This window comes from Fukomys damarensis, unplaced genomic scaffold, assembly GCF_012274545.1.
Source record: "Fukomys damarensis isolate Sample0158 unplaced genomic scaffold, DMR_v1.0_HiC HiC_scaffold_23, whole genome shotgun sequence".
Classification (NCBI taxonomy): Eukaryota; Metazoa; Chordata; class Mammalia; order Rodentia; family Bathyergidae; genus Fukomys; species Fukomys damarensis.
Window position 1 is genome coordinate 27,536,510 of NW_022900935.1, and position 21,995 is coordinate 27,558,504.

The 21,995-nt window shown below is 34.6% G+C and overlaps 1 protein-coding gene across 10 annotated transcripts in view; it reads right to left on the reverse strand.

Annotated features, from left to right (window-relative positions):
- Positions 1 to 7,560: 7,560 nt before the first annotated feature.
- Spata6 (spermatogenesis associated 6) overlaps positions 7,561 to 21,995 on the reverse strand; it is an 83,042-nt gene continuing 68,607 nt past the window's right edge. For 4 of the 10 annotated variants that reach the window (XM_010610272.3, XM_010610271.2, XM_010610268.2 and 1 more), the window contains 2 exons: positions 17,564 to 17,655; positions 7,567 to 8,233 (listed from right to left, as the gene is read on the reverse strand). In XM_010610272.3, coding sequence (XP_010608574.1) covers positions 8,056 to 8,233; positions 17,564 to 17,655 — 270 coding nt within the window. In that variant the 3' untranslated portion in view covers positions 7,567 to 8,055. Of the gene's footprint in view, positions 8,234 to 17,106; positions 17,217 to 17,563; positions 17,656 to 21,995 lie in introns of all 10 variants that reach the window. The other 6 variants (XM_010610276.2, XM_010610274.3, XR_777514.2 and 3 more) reach the window with 5 other exon arrangements.

Sequence of the window (21,995 nt, forward strand, 5' to 3'; positions counted from 1 at the left end):
TAATGCTAAAGTAAGTACAGGATTGTAGATACCTCCTCGTGATACTGGTTTCACATTCTTTGGAAATATACATTGAAGTGACATCATATGCGACCGTGGTTCTAATTTTAATTTTTTGAAAAATATTCAAACAGATTTCCATAATGACTATAACATATATTCTCACCAACAGTATACAGAGGTTCCTTTTTCTCTATATGTTCACTAACATTTGATTTCTTTTGTCTTTTTGGTAACAGCCATTCTAACGTGTGAGGTGATGTCTTACTGATTTTGATTTGCACGGCCTTATAGAGATGCTTGTCATATTTTTGGTGGTTGGTTGATATCATCTATTGATGTGTCTATCTAGATTATACGCCAATTTTAAAAATCATCTGCAGTTTTAGTATTGAGTTGTATGAGTTACTTATTTCTTAGTATCCTAACCTCTTATGGGTTTTTGGTTTGCAAATATTTCTTTCTCATTGTGAAGGTTGCCTTTCCATTTTAATGTCTTGTCTTGAAAAAGGTTTTTAGTATGATATAGCCCCATCCGTTTATTTTTTGCTTTTGTTGTACTATAAACTGGGTGTGTTGGTGCATGTCTGTGATTCCAACACTCTGGGAAGTTGAGACAGAAGGATTACAGACTTGAGTGTAGTCTGGGTGACATAGTGAAAGAGAAGACCCTGTCTCAAAATAAAAGATAAAGAAGGGCTGGGGACGTAGCTCAGCATGAAGGCCCTGGGTTTAATCTCCAATATCACCAAAAAAAAACCAATAATAAAATAAAAAGATGAATTTCAAGCAGCTTTTTCCTTTTCTGGGAGTTTAAGTTTCAGATTTTATATTTAGGTCTCTAATCCATTTTGAGTTGTTTTGTGTGTGTGTGTGTGTGTGTGTGTGTGTGTGTGTGTGCAAGCATGCACACGTGTGTGAGCGCATGTGTGTGTAAAGGGCCTAATTGTATTCTTTTGCATTTTGGATAACTAATTTATTAACACCAATTTAAAAAATATATTATCCCCTAGTCTATATTTTTGACAAAAATTAGTTACCAAAGAATAATAGACTATATATACAAGGGGTGATTTCTGGGTTCTCTATTTTGATTCATTCATCTGTATCCTTATGCCAGTACCATATTGTTTTATTATAGGTGTGTAATGTAATTTGAAGTCAAGAAATATGTCACCAGTTTTCTTCCTGCCCAAGACTGCTTTGGCTATTTGGGGACTTCCATATGAATTTTTTTTCTAGTTTTATTTTAAAATGCTATTAAGGCTTTATTAAGGACTGCATTGAATATGGAGACCAGTGTGGGTAGTATAGACATTTAAACAATATTCTTCCAATCCAGAAACATGGAATGTCCTTACATTTTGTTTTGTTTTTTAAATTTGTCAGTGTTTCATAATTTTCATGTACAAATCTTTCATTTCTTTGGTTAATTCTTGATTTTATTTTTTGTTAATGTAAATGGTATTGTTTTCTTAATTTTCCTATCAATAGCTAGTTATTAGTGTCCAGAAGTGGTAATAATTTTTATGTTTTGTATTATGAAGATTTATTGGTTCTATCAGCTTCTGTCCCATATAGATACACACACATATATACACTATATGTATACACACATGTACACATGCGTACATATGTATATATATACATATAAAATATATAATATATACATATGTATACAAAATAATATATATACATACGATCATTCTATCTGCAAAAAGTAATTTTCCTTCCAACTCAAATTCCTTTTAAATTTTTGCCTGATTATTATAAGACTTTAAGAATTGTTTAGTCACAGTGGAAGGAGTGGGCATCTTGCCTTGCTCTGGATCTTGGATGAAATTTTCCCAATGTTTTTCTCAGTGATTAGGATATTTGGGTTTTTCTCCCGGAGGTCCATATGCTGAAGGCTTGTCCCCCATCATGGTGCTGCTGGGAGTGGTAAAACTTAAAGAGGTAAGGCCTAGTGGGAGGTTTTAGGATACTGGGGACTCGCCCTTGGAGGAGACTGTGGGACAATGGTCTCTTTCTCTGTTTCACATCCCTGCCACAAGGTAAAAGCTTTGCTCTGTCACACTTCTATGATGTGCTGCCTTCCCCACAGGCCCCAAAGCAATGAGCCCATTAGTCATGAAATGGACCCTCTAAAACCATGAAGCAAAGTAAACCTTTCTTTTTAAATTGTCTTTCATGTTGAAATAAATTTCTGGTATACCTGTGTTGTTTTGTGCAAAAAAGGATGCTGACCTTCGACCAAATGCTGCTTCTGAATCTATGGAGATAATCAGGTGGTTTTTGTATTTCATTCTACCACAGATTTTTGTATTTTTGTTCATCAGAGGTTCTCTTTGCTTTCCTTGGATTTGGGATCAGGGTGATGCTGGTAGCAGAAGCTGAAGTTGAGATCATTTTCACTTTTATACTTTTTGGAAGATTTTAAGAAGAGTTGGTATGATTTCTCTGAATACTTATTTGGTATAATTCATCCACGAATTCATGTAATCCGGGCTTCCCTGACAGGTTTTTTTTTTTTTTTTTTTTTTGTACCGGTGATTGAATTCGGGTCTTTGCGCTTGCAAGGCAGGCCACCGAACCGCTGAGCTAAATCCCCGGCCCAACTGACAGGTTTTTGATTAGTGATTCTCCCCCTTTGTAATTAGGCCAGCCACAGTGTTCCTTCCCGATTCAATCTTGGTAGTATGTACATATTTCTAAATGGTTGAATTTGTCCACTTCATCTAGGTTATGAAATTTTGTTGCATATAATTGTTTACAATAGTCCATTATGATTTGTTTGTGCCACGATTGTATCATCTGCCCTCTGATTGCTAATTTCATTTATTACAGAATTCTTTTTGTTAAATGTGTTTGTCAATTTAGCTTTTCAAAGAAACAATTCAGTTTTGCTTTCTTTCTCTTATTTTCTTTTGTTTATATCTACTCAAAATGCTACTTTTCCTTCTTTTTGCTATATTTGGGGTTGTTTCTTACTTCTGTGGTTTGCAAAATTAGGTCCTTTTAAATATAGGCACTTCTTCGTACTGCTTTTTCTACATCCCATAATTTTTTTCTACCTTCTTTGCTTCTCTCCTGCCCTCCCTTCATTCCTTTTGGTACTGAGGATTGAACCCAGACACACCCTACCACTGAGCTACATCCCCAGGCCTTTTTATTTTTGGAGATAGGGGCTTGCTATGTTGCCCATGTTGGTCTCAAACTTGAGACCCACCTGCCTCAAATTTGAGTAGCTCGGATTATAGGGGTCACCACATCTCACCAGTAGGGTTTATGTTTATAGACTCAAGCTATTTTTTAAAATTTTTTCTTTAACTTCTATTAATTTTATTGGTACATTTAATGTATACAATATGACATCATTTATTGTTGGAATTTTGTACCTTTACATAATCTACCTTGGTTTTTATTTTTTCCCCATTCCCCTGCCTCCCTTCAACTCCTCCCTTCCTCCCAACCTATAGAGACTTTGTTTCCATTTTCATGTTCTCATATTGAATCCATTCCCTTCTTTCCTTTCCACCTTCCCTCCCATTTCCCTTTCCTCTTTAGCCCTTTTCTCCTTATTTCACATTATGTATTATACCTTTTAGTCCTTATTTACACTTTATTTCTCACGCTAGAGAAACTATTTGGTATTTAAATGTGTCCTACTTATATCACTTGAGCATCACCTCAATGTGCATCCATTTAGCTATGTCTCTCATTTATCATTTCTTATGGCTAATATTCCATTTTGATTTCCCCTTTTAAACGGTTTATTCAATAATGTGTTGTTTAGCTTCTATGTGTTTGTGAATCCTCCTGTTTTGTGTTATTGATTTACAGTATCATCCCACTGTGGCCTGAGAAGATACTTGGTAGGATTTTAATCTTATGTTAGCTTATTTTGTGACTAACACACGAACTATCCTGGTGAATGCATATTCTGCTACTCTACATCTACTGCTAGATGGAACGCTCTGTGTATTTCTGTTGGCTTTTTTAGATTTAGTGTTGTTCACGTTAGCTGTTCTGATTGTCTGCTTGTGTGGTCTATCCACATTAAAAGTGATGATGATATATTTGTCTCTAGTGAGTGTATGACATAGTCTGTTTTGTCTGATATAAGTACATCTGGTTACACTTGCAGTGAATTATCTTTTCTAGCCCTTCAATTTCAGCTTATGTGTTCTTACCTTGGAGTTTTTGGTAGACTGTACATAGGTGGATTTTATTTTCTTATCCATTCAGTCATTCTACACTTTTTGGTTAGCAAATGTATTCACATCCATCTAAAGTAACTACTGACAAATAAGAACTACTGCCATGTTGCTATGAGTGTGATGTACAGTTATTTTGCCCCTTCTTTTATTTATTTTTGTTTATTTCTCTTTATCTTATATATCTACACTCGATTTTTTTTCCCTTTATGATTAGTTATTTCTCATGAGGATAGATTTTTTTATCTAAGGTCTGTAAAAATACCTACATCAATGAAAGATTAGAGATAAAAGTTTACAAGGAGAAGCAAAATCACTTTAATTGAAAGGGAAGAGAAATAGAGTACAGAATCACTTTATTAGAAAGGGGAGAGAAATAAAGATAGTTACCTTGTCTGAGTAAGGTAAGGAGTCGAGAGCTGGAACTCAGGGGATCTTTGTTTTCAGCCCCCTTTTATTACATGGCAAGAAAGGGATTATCCTCCTTGAAAGCTGTCATAACTTAATTGGTTACTTTGGGCTCTGAGACCCCGTAATTTGACCATTTCTCCTTCCATAGTCTACCTGTACATTTTTGGATAAGCACTTCTGTGGTCCCTTTGTCCTGTCCAGGGGCTTATCTTGTGAGATTCACAACAGAACCCCACATTCAAGGGCAAGTTAGCAAAAGGAGACACATATATATTCAACTATATTAATATGATGAGAAAATAACAATATGCATGTACTTATATATAGGTGTGTCTGGGTGTTAATGCATATTTTATATACTGGTTTTTAAAAATAGTAGTGCGGCCCCTCCCCACTTTGTTTCTTTTGTGTGTTTAATTGGAAGTGGAGGGAGGAGGGAATTGAGCCTTGGCATGAAATGAGCCAGGTCTTATCAGCTCTGTTTTGCTTAGCTGCTCTCTGGCTAGCAGAGGTTTAACTCTTTATTTGCCAGAAAACTCACTGAGACCCTTTAACTTTCCCTGTCTTCCAACTTTTCCAACAGTTACCACGAGGCTTGTATGAGTTTTTCGGAAACTTGGTAAATTAAGTTTTATTATATACAAAAACTTGAAAGTTTTATCTCCTTCTACATGTATGTGTATCACCTTCTTGAGTCAGAATTTACTATTTTATATACAAATGTATTTTTGAATTTTGGTGGTTAGCCCTAACATTTTTGTCCTTTTAACTTTTACATTGGTGTGATTTGCAAACTCCCATGACAATATCACATAATACTGAGTTTCACTCTGTACCTTTACCTGTGAGACATATTTTCGTATGTTGTCATGTTACTATTTAGCATGTTTGTTATTCCATTTGGAGAAGTTCCTTAAACAAGATGGTTCACTGGTAAGAAAAGCCTGCTCACTTTTTGTTTGGGGAAGTCGTCTCTCTCCTTCATTTTAAAGAACAGCTTTGCAAGATAGTGTGTTATTGATTGGTTTTAGTACTTTGTATCTCCCGGCCTGAAAGGATTTGGCTGAAAAATCTAGATAGCCCCACAGTGGTTTCCTTGTATGTGACAAGTTGCATTTTGCATTGCTTTCAAAATGCTCTGCTTTTGACTTTTGTCAGTTCAGTTATGCTGTGTGAGTGCAGACTTCATGTTCAACCGTTTGGCTCTTCCGTGTGTCCTAAGTGGTATACCACTTGTGGGGTTTTCAGTTATTCATTTAAATAAGCTCTGCTCCTCTGCATCTTCTCCTTCTGCAACTCCCACAATGCATGCACTGTTTACTTTTCCAGAAATTTTGTATAATTTCTTCACTGTTTTCCCCCTCCAGTTAGGTAATTTCAAAGGACCCATCTTTCACGGATTCATTCTCCTACTTGAGTCTAATATTGAGGTTTTCTGCTGTATTTTTTCAGTTCTTCAGCTGAAGAATTTATTTTTATGCTTTGTTGAACTGATTTTACTGTTTTCTTTTCCTGTTCTGTTACTTTGTTTGTGTTGTCAGGTATCTCACCAAGCTGCTTTACAGCAGTATTTTGCATTGACAAAAACATCCATTTCTTTGAAGTTGAAAGAAAGTTTATTTCTTTGATGGGGTTATGTTTCCCTACCATTCATATCCTTGCACTGGGGTTTGTCCATGTGAAGAAGCAGATTTACCAAATATCTCTGGTAAGAAAAGGTCTTCCCTGGTAGGAGAGGCTAAGGCACAATGTAGCACTTGGTCTAGAGGTGCACCTGGCGCCAAATGAGGGTGGAGAGCAGGAGAGGAGCAGTGGCACCGCAGCTTAGACGGCTGGAGTCTGCAACATTTCTAACTGTATGCACCGCAGCAGCGAATGATGTGGAGGTTCTGGGGTGCCCAGGCGGGCTGATGGGGTCATCGATGGGGCCCCTGGGTCCAGTGATGAGTCCTGCTGAGGTGTGGGTCAGGGTCAGGGCTGGCGACACGGACTTGTGCGGTGCAATATCTAGAGCCGACCACGGAGGTGAAGGTATCTGGGAACACAGCGTGGCAGGGGGGACGGTGAGGAGCGGCTGAGAGCGAGCGCGTGTGCAGTAGCGCACACAGAAGTGTGTGTGCGGCCAGCAACAGCCATTCACGAAACGGTGAGAGCTGGGCGCAGAGAAGCACTCTGATGCAGCAGTGCGGGCACGCGCTACGGCAACGGCCAGGGGCAGCTCTGTGAGCGGAGGGGGCCACGAAAAATTTTCACAGGTCTATGAGATGGCTGCAACTGGGACTGTTCGTGGGGCCAGTAGAATATATATATACTGTAGAATTAACCAATGATAGTCAATGATAAAATATGATCTTGTAGTCAACCCTTCAGGTTTCTAAGCAAACTTCATTCATTTCTGGTTTTCTCTTCCTCTCCCTCTGGTGAGTATGGTAACTGATTTCTTTATAAGTATTTCTCTATATCTGTCAGTGTCACTGGCTTCAGAGGTGTTGGGGTAGAGAAGGAAGAGCTAATTTTATCAACCTACCACCAGATTTTTAAAGGCCCACTAAAAAGCATTCCACTATATTATGTTAATCTCCTGTGGATCCAAGTGTCCTTAAGTGAAGTCTCTACTTTCTTAGGCTTTATGATGCCTATGATAATGTCAAAGAGGTTAAATTACAGAGTAATTCCCTTATTCTTTTTTTTTTTCAATTTCTATGCACTAACAAAAGCTATTTTCATTCATTTTAAAAGAAAATCATGCAAAGAATTCTATAAAAAAAAGGGATTCACATTTTGGATCATTCACAGACATGTCTATTTCTAGCTAACAGTTATACATTTTAAGTAACTCAAGCAGTTCTTTCAGAGAAGGAGTGAATGCTTATATTATATTCAAAGTGAAAGGTTTTAATGAGCTATTTATTATGAGCTAAGAATTACAAATAGCCTTTTCTGAGGGAGAGAAAAGTAGAAAATACAGTTGAAATGGTTTAAATTCCTGGGAAATTCATTTCTCAATAGTATATCTTTTTGTTCATTATCAAGAAAAGGGAGTTAGTATTAATTAGATCTTACCCACACAAGATAACCGTTCAAGCATTTGAAAAGAAAATTACAAGGTGCTTAAAGCAGAAGAACCTTTCTAGGAGAACATGTCCTTCAATTTGTAGATGGTGGTACGAGATATATGTGATAGAACATCCTTGTCACTGGATGCTGTAATTGTAGAGCAGAGCTTTGATACTCGAAACATAGCACATTCTTCTGTAATAAAAATAAGACCTGCTTATGATAGTTTACCACTCACAGTAAGAAATGAATCAAGTCTTACTGCTTAATGAACCACGTGTTTTTAAAAAAGGAATGCAGATATTGATCACATCAAACATTTTCATTGAGAGGTTGACATGGACACTCATATAGTTTATCGTGGATAGTCTCAGGTTTCCTGTGTGTGAGAAACAGAACCACAGGCCTTTTTGTATAAGTTCCTGTACATCTTTTCCATGCTGTTCTCAAAGATGGGTCGGTGGGATTTTCCCTTACAAGAGGCTGCCCTATTGGACCAGTATTCACCATCATCCAAATGGAGACTGCCATGTGGCTGCTGAAATGAGCTATTGAAAAAAAAAAGACATAAAAAGTTTAAAGCAATGGTGAAAATTAATTAGAGGTACTACTATATAAACCATGCTACATAAATCATGCATTCATTGAGTACTTCATGGGTATGTGGTTCTCTGTTACAGCTCTGAGAAACACAGTAGGATTAGTTTGCACCTTCAAAGACTGATTCTGCCAGGGGAAGTGAACCATTTATGTGAAGCAGTTCTAAAGCAATAAAGTGGAATAAAATAAAATTTTGTGTTAAAGTTAAAATGGAATTCAGAGAACAGAGACAGGTGCAACATGGTAAAAACAGAGCACAGATGGTCTGTTTCGGCCAGCATGAGAACACACAGCCTCTCAAGTGAGTATACCTGGAACTGAACCTTTTCTCAGCTGCAGAATGCTGAGTAATACATTTAACTGTATAGAATCCCAGATTTCTCAATTATATTTTTGCAGGTTTTTTTTTCAAAATTAAATAGTACATATGAAAAAGCATAGTAAAGTACTTATCTGAAACACAGAGGTCATTAAATATGAGGCACCGAATTGGGGTACTTTTCATGTATTCAGTTAATCAACATCCAAAACTTTTGAAATGGGTACATGTGAATGTGGAAATTAAGGCTCAATAATGTTAAGTGACTGGGCTTAGACTACTCAGCTAGTGACAAAATCGTATCTATGGATCTGAAGTCTTTTCTACTATGCCATGCTCTCTTCATCCTCAAGGTGGAATAGAAGATTAATGAGTATGTACCACTGATGAAAAATGGCAACGACACACAACAGTCTGAATTTGAATAGGGATCCACTATAGTTTTAAGAGTCTATAAGACATAGCAACTAGGTATCTAATGAAATTGATCAGGACCAGGCTAGGTATTATAGTAATAGGGAAGAAAAGGCAACATTTAAAAAAAAGTTGATCATATATTTATGACAGTATCAAAGTTATAATTTTACTATAATGAGCATTATTTTCCAGGCTTAAAATATCATTTTGTAGAGATAAATGTTCATTTCTTAATAGATTGAGCTTATTTTTATATAAATAATATTGACATATTTCAATAAATGAAGTACTTGTTACAGATTAGTTATCTGAAATCTGCTAGCTTATGAAATTTGTGACATATAAAATATTTCCTGTTATTAAATATGACATTTATTTAGCATCTTACTTCACATAAATAATTTCTTTTCCCTGGGTATAAGTCCTATGACATTATTTCTATTATCAACGTAAAATATGAACTCTTGGAGCTGAGTATCTGCAAAGATAATTTACTTGGCTCTATACCAATCTATCACCTGCACACACCAAAAATGGCCACAGAAAAAGACATGGAGTGTCCATGTGAATATCTTCAGAGCTTGACACAGTGTCAGTGAGGATGCAACATATACTCACTTTGGATAGAGTGTGACATGACCCGGGAAGGGTAACTATGCAACTTAGACCCGTTAATTCCCAGCAAAATTCTTACACATGTGTAATACCATATGTGTACAAATATGTTCATAATACTGTTTGTAATAGGTAGTAACTGCAAACAATGTAAACACACATCTACATTAGAATGGATAAATCACATTGTGGTATATATATTTATATGTATATATACATATGTATACATATATTATACACACACACACACAGAGGATATAGGAGGAAAAGTTAATGATGTGTAGCTACATGTTTCATCAGGGATCAAACTGAAAAGCCAAAGAAGTAGAAGAAAGCAAGCTGTGAACACTACATAGTTATAATTACATATATATAAAATTTAAAACAAGGACAACTGAATACATTTACATACATAAGTACATGAGTAGAAAAATTCTGCATGAACCTCAGGTGTCCGCAAATATATCTGTCAGCCTATATTCCACTGTCCTCTCATACAAATTTAGGAGTCCTGTATGTTGAGTTTTTTGTTGTTTAGTTGCTTTCTGTTTTTGTCTTCAGTTGATCATGTGCTAATTACAATTTTACAAACTGCTTATCTGTCCTTTTCTCACTGTTGCTCACTACCACCAATTTTACTGCCTACTAAGTAGGTAGCAATGTACCAAGATGTTTTTGTTTGGTTTCCACAATGACTCTAGAACAACAGATATATACAACTGAAGTTTGAATTTCTAACAAATATCATCACCCAACTCTCTGAAAGGTAAGTAATGGGAGGGCTCTAACTCTTCAAATCATGATGTGGGTTTTTTTTCCTAAGTTTATAAACCAAACTCTTAATTATTTATCATAAAGTATTATATTGTTATCAGATGTAGATTTGCTACTGCCTTGGTTCCAGTATAAAGTATAGATCTTAAAGCTGCCACAACGTATCACCTCAGTGGCTTTCAATAAATAAAATTCACAAAGCCATGATCTTCATAAGGTTCTGCACAGAAGAAAAAATGGCCAAAATAAATGTTAATATTCTTAGATATGGCAAAATTTGTGAAGGAACTTGACAAAGACCAAGCACATAGCATTCTATATACAGCCAATGACCTAGCAGATAATCGTCAGATAAAATAAATGTAAGGCGATGTATATGGTGGAAAAGGTCAGAATGGTAACAAGGATATGTTACTCACTAACTTTAATAAATAATCAAAGGTCATAAAATGGTAACAAGGATATTACTCACACTAACTTTAATAAATAATCAAAGGTCATAAAATAATCAAACATTGATAATTTGCTACTTATACTCAAAGAACCAGAGTTGGCTCTTCAAAGTTGAAGATATATATTCTGCACTTTAAACTTTTGGTGACAAGGCAATATAATCAAAGACATTTAATACTACAAGCTTCTCACAATAGTGAGTAAGTTTCTATACAGCAAAAACCTTGTTGGACAAGGCATGTAATGTAGTACTGAGCATATGCCATATGTTCTGGACACTGGACGGGTGGATTAATGGATATAGGAAGGAAAATACTCAAAATCTTGGAGTTGAGAAAAGAGGACAGGGAGAGGTTTAATACAACTTAGACAAGTTATTTTAAAGATACCATAAAAATGTCATTAGAGACTAATAAAAAGTATTGATAAATTGTAGCAATGGTTCCCAAAGTTTAAAATAATGCATTAAAATAATCTGGATGGTTTATTACAATAAAAATCGTTAGGCTTAATTCCCAGAGTTGTTAATTTAATATGTCTGAGGTGTGGGATGTGGGGTCAAGAATCAGATTTCTGACAAGTATTATGGTGATGCTAAGGCTGCTGGTCTAGTAACCTCATTTTGAAAAGCACTCAGTCACTTAGTCATCTTAAAAATAAAAAAAAAGAAAAGCTTATGGAAAAAATCATGCTGTTGTTTCTTTATTTCCTTTTATGAGTAGCTATTTATAAAAATATAAACATTATTTATGTGAAATCACTGAAATTCCATTATGTATAGGTCACTTATTTTCTGTCCCTGAGTGAAAACATGAGGAATGAGCTTCTGACACCAAGTAAGATCCAGTAATTTTCATCATTTGCTTTGTACAAGTGCCTGTCTCCCAGTTCCACTGTTGATTCCTTACCTAGAGATGTCAAATATTGCAGTCACAGAGCATTTACCTAAGAAAGGTTCTAGGGTCTCAGTAATGCAACTGATCACTATTTTAAGGGACCCAATTTTAAAATTTCAACTATCTTTTGTGCTACTGCTATATGTCAGATACTTTGATCTTTGATGGGCAATCAAAAATAAAACATGCCATTTTAAGGAGCTCATATTTAATATAAAGAAGCATGAAAGATAGATAATGAAACAATTATACCTGTGAGACAAATATTACAAGTCAAAATCATATAGCTATATCTTAGAGAGAATGTTTAATAGTCTGTGTTGCAGTTATATAAAAATCTCAGAAAAAAAATAACTTGAGCTTAGTCCTAAAGAATGAGAAGACATATACCAGATAAACAAAAAGTTGTAAAAGTTATTCCAGGGATCTTATTGTAACAAAATCAAGGCATGGAACAGTCTAAAATGTCATGAAATACCAAGTATACTTGTAGAGGTAAGAATGGAGTAAGATTAAGAACTGAACAGAGAATTTTATGCAGGTGGTGATGAGGGGCTATAATACGAGGGTACAGAGGAGGCTTCTACTCTAAAAGGAAGTGACTGAATCAAGATTATTCTAAATGGAAATAAAGTATTTGTAAATAGGGAAGGGAGGAGAGGGGGTAAAGGGATGGCAGGCATAAGGGGAAAAAAATGAGAACCAAAACCTGTCATGTAAAGGTACAAGATCCCAAAGATGAATGTAACTGTACTGTACACCTAAAGTGTACCAATAAACTCAATGAGAAAAAAATAAATTAAAAAATTTCCTTAATCTCAAATATCGCTTTTAGTGTGTATCAGAATATAGAGGACAAGTAATCTTTAAACATATAACAATAAAAATGGTATTTAACTGATATTTTAAGTCATCCTTTTGGTTTTACTCGTGTAAACTCACCATCATTATTATGTTTGCATAGACTATCCTATTTATTTTTTTAAATTTCCTCCCGTAAATTTAGTTAATACAGAACACTTCAAAGTATTCTCATGTCCTAACACAGTCAAATAAAACATCAAACATACACACACACATTTATTTATTTATTTATTTTTGTTGGTAGTGGGGATCGAACTTGGGACCTTGTGCTTGCAAGTTAGGCGGTGGCCCCACTGAGCTAAATCTCCAGCTATATTTTTCATTCCTTATCTAAAGCTTAGATAACTTCAGGTTTGAGCATGGTGATATTGTGGATTACTTATGCTGGCTCCAAGGCCAACTTGCATTGCTGCTCATGATTTATTCCATGTCATCATCTCATCAGCCGTCCAGATACCTAATACTATTTAATGAAGGCCATATGTACATACTTTTTTCTAACAGAATGTCATAAAGTCAAAATTCTTACTAAAATTTACATTTACTGTTTTTTCATGATGTATTTAAACATTAAATTAGTTTTAAAAGAATTGCTATTCACAGAATAATTCTGGTTGTCAATTAGTATTCTTTGAGGGGGCTATAAGTTGGTATAGACATGTCCTGGTACTTTTCAGGTAACATTAATATTTTAAAAATTGTTCTATCATCAGGGTTGTATTTTTACTTTAAGAGATGAATACTTCCCTTTTCTTAAAATCAGAAAATTTCTTAGACTCCTAAGCTAGATTTTTTATACTATGAAAAATCACTTTAATATACAGCAACTCAAAGATTTATATCAAAACAGTTTATAGACAAATTTTTTTAAAAAACTAAACTTTGAATATTTAATAAAAAGGGATTTTATGATACTTGAATTAATAGGATCCAGTGAATTAAAATTAGAATTAAGTAACATTTTTTCACTTAAAATTTTACTAAAAAGATGTTAAGTCTGCATATTATGTAGATTTTTTTCATTTTATTTATTAACATTAGGGTATCTTTTCAGCTAGTTTTTAGATCTTGATAGATTCATCAAATTGATCATTTAGTGATTTATGGTGAAGAGGTATAAACTACAGTCAAGTCCTGTGTTACTTAAAAACATGAAGCCAAAAGTTAAATTTCTCAGATTGGGATTGTTACAACTTCAAATTTAAAACATTTTACTGAGTATATTGCTACTAGTAGTATTCTGAAAAGCATGCATAAGCAAACAGAAAATAGTTTTTATCAGTAACTAATTAAATAAAATAAATGTTACTAAATTTTTAGCTTAACAGTCATAAAAGATCAGGTTGTATTCTAAACCTGAATTGTAAATTATTTTTATCCATTTTTGCAACTTTTTGTAACCAACTCTTAAAATTAGGTCTTCTGGGTATGGTGGCACACACTTTGTAATACCAGTACTCAAGAGACTGAGGCTGAGGATAGCAGTGAGTTCGAGGCCAGCATGGGCTACATAGTGAGTTCAAGGTCAGCTTTGAATTATGTGCCTCAAAAAAGTAAATAAAAAACAAACAAACAAACAAATAAAATTAGGGATAATGCTCAACTAGGATACTGATTATAGGGATTTTAAACATTCTCAAAACTGAAGAAATTTGAAATATATATAGAAAAAATTTTTAAAAAATCCTAGGGTCAGAGGATTTGGCAGCATTGTCATAAAAAAGTCTAAAATATTTACCAATTTGAAAGTGACAAAGAAATCCATAGGGATAGCAGATTTTTTTTTCACAAGCCATCTCCTAACACTCAAAGTATGAGAACTGAAAAGTCATATATTAACTCCTTGGTAAAACATTTCTTTCTAATGAGTTCCATACACAATGGTGATATAAGACATGGGGACAGTTGACACGAATACAATGATACTTAGAAGATGAGATAACAGATGCTGTATTTTCTTATTCTGCTCTTCCTGCAGAGAGGTATTAAAAATTTGCTATAATCTGTGGCCAGTAACCATGGGGTAGTTGTAGCCTATAAGATTGCATTTAGTCCTAAGCATAATTTTTTACTAAAAAAAAAATAAAATAAATAATTTAATTAACATGTTCTATTTGATGAGTTCTCGTTACTATACTTTCCTTTAATTCCTTAAAAACGGTTTCCTTTAATTCTTTGAATATAGCTTTTTTGAAGTCTACTGAAAAGAGTGGGCCTTCTCAGAGACAGTTTCCAGAAATCAATTTTTCATGTATATGGGTCATCCTGTTATGTTTCTTTAAACATAATTTCTCAAAATGTTCATCAAAAATTAGATATTTTGGATAAAACACAGCATCCCTGGATTCTGATCTAAGAATCATCATCGTCATCATCATCATCATCATCATCATCATCATCGTTTATGACTTGCCAGGCCCTGATGCTGCAGACTATGTTTCCATCACACTGTGCAGTTTCTGGTATCTCTTGCCCCCTTTAAATTTTTTTTTTTCCATTTTTAAGCCTGGTTTAGCATGGCTTAGTGGCCAGAAAGTGATTGGTTAGAGTCAGCGAGGAAGGTTTCCATCTTCTGCCAATGGATCTATGTGTGGCTTGAGGAATTATTAAAAGTTTATCCAGTTTATAAGTCTCCCTATATTTTACTTACTGCCTTCATTAAGTTTCACATTCAGTCCTAAGGATTCTCTTCAAAAACTAAGTACAACAGACTTATGCATACACATAATCTTCCAGAAAACCAGGACAAAGTAGAACTTTATCAAGACCAACTTTGGCTATTTTGTCCCTGGATTTTTATGGCTTGTCCTAAGTATTAATACTTCCCAGATTGTCTACCAGTAGGATCATTGTTCTGTTAATGGACTTGCCCATGGTCTTGTCCATATAAGGTCAGTTTCTTTCTGACAGCACAGCTATTGCAATATGATTGCCTTAGGAAAACTTTTGGAGTTGGAAGTGAAGGGTGGGTAGGATGGAAGCTCTAGGCTGAAATACCACAGACTACTATTGTTCTTACTGAGACTCAGTAGATTTTCTAGACAAATGCTTCCCAATTTTTATATGCCTTTGGTCATATAAACATATAAACAGTTCTCCAATTATTGTTTTTCATAATTCTCTCCAGTTTTAGAGGAGATGGTTGAGTTCCTCATTCAGTTATTCGAGGTTCACATAAATTTCCTTTCAATCTCCTTGTCCATGAGTATCTGCATGGGGGTCACCAAAAGCCAGGACCCAAACTTCCTCTTGACATACGCTGATGGAAACCATCAAGGACAGCAAAAGGGTGATTACACTGAGTTCTCTCATCTTTGGGTTCTCTCATTTTTGATAATGAAAGTTAAATAAGATTGACCTCTTGGTCTTGCATATAATAGGAGTCGGGCATGAAAATAAAGTAATATTGCAGTCACTGTATTAGTTTCTGGAACTAGCATGAAAAACATTCTTAGAAAAAGTTTTCAAGGTGTGACCACTACATTCTTTTGGTCCAAGTGTGTATATAAGAATAGCAAGAATTCTAAAGTCATCTCAAAAATATGCGAGCAGAATCTCTCTGATTCTCTCCCTTAATTCCCTCAATAGAAAGTTCCGAGGGATTGAAGGTCATTACACCACCTGGTGAACTGGAATAAGAATTAATATTGAGGTTTTTGGCAAACTTTTAAGTCAAGATCAGTGCCTTTAAAAATGTGGTCCTTATAGGGCTGGGGATTTAGCTTAGTAGTTCCACTGCCTGCCTCAAGAGCACAAGGACCTGAGTTCGATTCCCAGTACAAAAAAAAAAGTGGTCCTTATATTATTATTATCTGTACTAAAATTATCCATCACATTTCCTAAAATGCATATTTTTAGGTCTTACCTATATATAGGAATCAGAATGGGGAGGGGCAGAAGGTAAAAATCTAAATTTTTAAGAAACAGACCAAATAATTATGTAACCCAAAGTTTTAAAATCAGACCCATTTCTATATCAACCCTATTCTCACTTCGCATCCAAATCTCAATTAGTTATATAGATTCAGCACCTCAAATTGGGATAGAAATTCATATGACAATCTAGGGAATAGCATTCTAAGAACAACAAAGGATTAAAAAAAATTCACTGAGGAGTATGTTCTTTGAACTTTTATCTCCTCTGTGGATTGTTTCCCCTTCAAATTCATCTGTAATATATAATTTACCTTAATGAGAGGCTCAGTTTGCCTCTTTCTTGGGAGGGAGGAACTTTGGGAAAGGAGGTGATATTCAAATTTATATTCTGAAGGGGGGAAAAAGAAGATATTCTTCTATGTTTCCAGATGGTCCAACATAGCTTACCATGATAAAGATCAGAGATGTAAAACCATCAGAAATAAAATATGTGCCATTATTTGGTGCTCTTATATTTGTTTTTCAGGGATCTCAGGAAGATAAAAGCCACACAATAATCAGTAATATAACATGGAAAGATCTAGAAAAGCTTTGACTATATACTCACAATTTATAATTTTTCATTTTGAAATTGATTGACAGAGCATTCAAGTCTTCATGGAATTTGCTAGTGTAACCTTGCAAAAATGTTATTACCAACATTTCTGAAGTTTTAGGCTGGAAGAACAGAGTTTGCTCTTATGTCACTTAAACAAAGATTTACTCAATTTCTAAAATTATGAAAACTAATTTTTAAATTAGAATAAATGCATAGTGAAATATGTGGATTTGCAGGGCAGCCAAGTGAAATCTTAAACAGGATGAAAAGCACTGCCACTAATTGGCTAAAAGCTTCATAATGCAAACATTAAAATATTTTAATACAATGTATATAATTAAAAATAAAAATTATCAAGTATCTTTTTGGGTCAAAATTTCCCACAAATTCAGTAGACTGAAAAACAGGTTATTTATACACCATTTAGGAGGAAGAGCTCAATGCACAGCATCAGCTATGCTTGTACCTGTACTCGGGGTCACTGTCATATGCAGAGTCTCTGTACAAAAGACCTCTTTTCATTTCTAGTTCATCTTCTTTCTCTGGGTCTCTCTCATCCTGAAAAATTTAATAGGTTTTCATTAATTTACTTTTTCATAGCTTTCTTATGCTGCTTAGTTTCTTTGGGAAATACTCTTCTTTATTATAGAATATTAAATCAAATGCTTCTATATCTTTAAAAAAAGAAACAAAAGAAAATTTATCATCCTTTTAAATAGAACTACATAGCTTTACTAAAATTTCATTAGCAATGCTTACCAAAGACTAGGCAGATATTTCTCGAACTGACAAATGAATGGAAACCGATGAATCAAGATGTGTAAATTACTAACATCTTACAAATGGCTACATGAACTAAAAGCTTGTACTTGCTTGTCTTCATTTTGTTTTGTTTTATTTGTTTTTTGGTACCTTTGGGACCTTGCCCTTGTGAAGCAGGGAGTGGAACCACTGAACCAAATCCCCAGCCAAAAGATTGTACTTGCATTCCAGGGCATAATTTTTTAAGAGAACTGTGTAGATGCAAATATACATCTATGACTTACAAAGCCAAAATGCAACAAAACAAGCCAGAAAAGGCAAAAGTGAAAGGTAAGTTAACTGGCATGAAAATTAATAGCTACCCTCATTGGAGGGGCAGCACGTTCTTAACTTCTAACAGACACATATAAGGACGTAGTTGTTGTTGTTTTTTGTTCCTTTGGTTTTGAGACGGGGTCTCTTTATGTAGCCCAGAGTGGCCTTGAACCAGTGATCCTCCTATCTCAGCTTCCTGAGTGCTGAAATTACAGTTGTGCACCACTACAGCAAGCTCATACAGGACATAAAAAATAGGGTTCTGAGACATAATTTTGTAAGCTATATAATTTACAATAAGTTCATATGCATGGCCATTTTATATAATACAACATCAAATATCTTTCTCAACTACTTAGTCAATACCTTAGTTCCTTAGTCAAACAAGAACAGAAATGGAGAGAATAACAAAAAGAACTAGTAAGTACAAATACAGATTGGCATTAATAAGGAGCTCGTTTCCTTTATGCTGAATAGATTATGAAGAAAAATGATTTTCTCATGACTTACTACTATGAAGAGGACATTTACACTGTAAAAATGTGAGAAATAAAAAGGCAAGTCTAAAAATCACAAAATGTGCATACAAATTTAGAATTATTACAGCTTCTAGGTTTTATCATTGTAAAGTAACTCCATTTATTTCTATTGCTGCTTTTTTTCTCCCTCAGTTTTTTTATCTGTGAATAATAAAAACATAAGTAAGGCAATTTTCCTTTAGTTATTACTTGGATGGTATTTATTTGTCCTTTTATTTTAAAACTTTTAGAGTTTAAATTGACTAGCATAGAGCTGGAGGTGGCACATTTTTATCCAGTCTGATAAGTCAAAGAAGTGGAATATTTCTTCTCTTAATGCCCCAGAAAATGTAAAGGGTTACAAATAAAGTGTATGTTGTGGTAAAAGAAATAACTAAACAAAATAGGTTACTTAAGAGTTAGAACACAATCACTAAAACTACTCATGGAGAGCACTGATAAATCAAGGATATCAGAGCACCCATATAAATCAAGGATATCAAGGAAGGTTATGTTCCCCCTCCCCACTAAAAACAGTTTTGTAAGTCCTTGCAAGATTATTCATTTTAAAGGGTCAAGCTGGGGGATTTAGTTCAGTGGTGCCATGCCTGCCTCCTAGGCACAAGGTCCCGAGTTTGATCCCTGCTACCACAAACAAATATATATATACATATATATATGTTATTTATATATAAATAAAAATAAAAGGTCAAGTTATATAACAGCAAAGAGGCAACACACATCCCACCTTTTCATAAGCTATTAACTATGTATTTGTATCATTTTCTTGCTTTATTACATCCCTCACAATTTTTCTACTGAAATCTGGAGATTTTAATCATAGCATGACATGGCATATCTCAAAATCAAGTTTTTTCATTAATCTTCTGTTCTATCCATTGTTAAACACAGTGTATTGAAGTCTCCCTCTGTTTTTGCTTGTTCTCTTTGGGGGCTCCTTTTAGGTATATAAATACTTGTAATGTAATATATTTCTGGTGGTTTGGCCAGAAGCACATTTAATTTCAAGGGATTTGTTCCAAGGATGCAAGATTGAGCTAACACTTGAAAATCAAGCAATTCACTGTTTTGTTTTGTTTTGTTTTTCCTGGTACTGGGGATTGAATTTGGGACCTTGTGCTTGCAAGGCAGTTGGTGGCACCATTGAGCTAAATCCCCGGCCCCAATTCACTACATTTTGAAAGGAGAAAATACAGATGATCATCTCAATAGATGTAACATGCATTTATAATGAATATTTAAAAAACACTTAGAAAGTAAGGAATAGAAAGATCTTCCATAATTTGACAAAGATTATCCAAAAATGTCTCTAGCAAGCACCATACTTAATGTTGAATTATGAAAGGCTTTTCTCCTTTATAGATAATGTACTGTCTATTGTCGCTTCCACTCAGTATTGTTTTGAAGGGCATTTCCAGGTTAATACACTAGCGGGAAGAAAGTCTGAACAACATGGTAGGTGATACTCATATGTGAAAAAATTAACTCTAATTCAAATCTCACATTATGCATAAAGATCGATCCAGATGCACTATAGATCAAATATAAAAGGCAAAATGACAAAATAATTCACAAATTGGATCATATCTTCAGAACAATGAGTTAGTTAAGTTTTCTTAATATAGGGTTAAGAAAATATCAAAAAGAGAGAAAATATGGGGGTTAAGAATATATTAACCAAACACTGAGGTATATTTCATTAAGAACATCAGTTCAAAAAAAGACTTTGAAGATCTCCAGCACTGTTCATTAAATTCTATTATGAACCTAAAACTGATTGGAAAAATAAAGTCTATTTCTGAAAATTAAAAAAACCTGACATGTAATAAATTGGAATATATTCATAATATAAAACAAACCCATCATAAAACATCCTGGCAATGAGAACAGAAAAGCATAAGAGATTGCTGTAGTTTGGAACTGGAATGCCTACCAAAGGCCCACATGTTGACTGGTCATCAGCGTGGTGCTGTTGGAAGGTGTGCAAACCCTTAACAAGAGAGGCCCAGTGGGACATATTAGGTTCTTGGGTGTGTGCCCGCACACTGGATGTTGTCTTCTTGTTCTGTCTTTGCATCCTGCCTGCCATAAGGTGAGCAGCTCATTTGATCCACATCTCTCTTCCATGTTGTTTTCTGTCACCACAGGCCCCAAAACAATGGGTCAACTAACCATGAATTGAAAGCACGAAAACCGAGAGCACAAATAGACCTTTCCTCTTTTTACTGTGATTATATCAGGTATTTGGCTGCAGTGATAGAAAGTAAACTAACAAGAGATATAAGGGTAATCAACAGTCTGGAATCCCTGAAAAGACAAACAAATAAGTATAAGAGATAATAAATGAACACTTTCTAAAACTGAAGAAAAAACTACAAATTTAAGAAACATCACAAATGCTACACAGAAACAAAGAGAATTTACAATTAAGGGTGCAATATTAACTTGTAGAAAATGAAAGACAAAGAAAATATAAAACTACTTAAAGAAGGGAATTATAGGAAGATGTTAGTATAGAGTTTGGGGGGCAAAATAATAGCTTCCCAAGGTATGCAGGCTTTAATACCCAGAATAGAGGATTTTTCAGGTTGGATTAAGGTTCAGAATCTTGAAGTGGCTCGATTACCCTGGATTACCTGAGTAGGTCCATCTAAATCACATGGGTGCAGTCAGCCGAAGGTGACTTGACTGAGAGAAAGGGAGATGGAATGCTGCCACCATTGCAGACAGAAAAAGGGATAAAGAGATCACAACCCTATTGACAATGCTGATTTTAGACCAGTGAGGCCTGTGTCAACTTCTGATCTAGGTAAATATAAGGTTACTAATTTGGGATGATAAGTTTATTATCATATATATGGCAGCAATAGAAAAAGAATATACAGAGGCACAAATCAAAAATTATTTGAGGACTACATGGAATAATTCATGGCAGACCAATGCTCCTGCTGAAAAATGAGAAAAGCCTGATTAAAATTATACTTTAAATGTATTATAAAGGTGAAGAAACTATGAAGATTATAGATACTAAAATTTCAGAAGGGAGAATATGAAAATTAGAAGTAGAGTAGACTGATTATGCTGTTTTCTGGAATAATATAAATCAGGGGTTAACAAACACTTCTTCTAAGGGGGCAGAGAGTAAACATATTCTAATCAATGACAACATGTGAATAAGTGAACATATCCATGTTCCAATAAAACTATATACATTCAAACAGCAAGAATTTGCCTCTGGGGCACAATTTGCTGACTCCAACTGTACATGGCAGTAAAAACGAA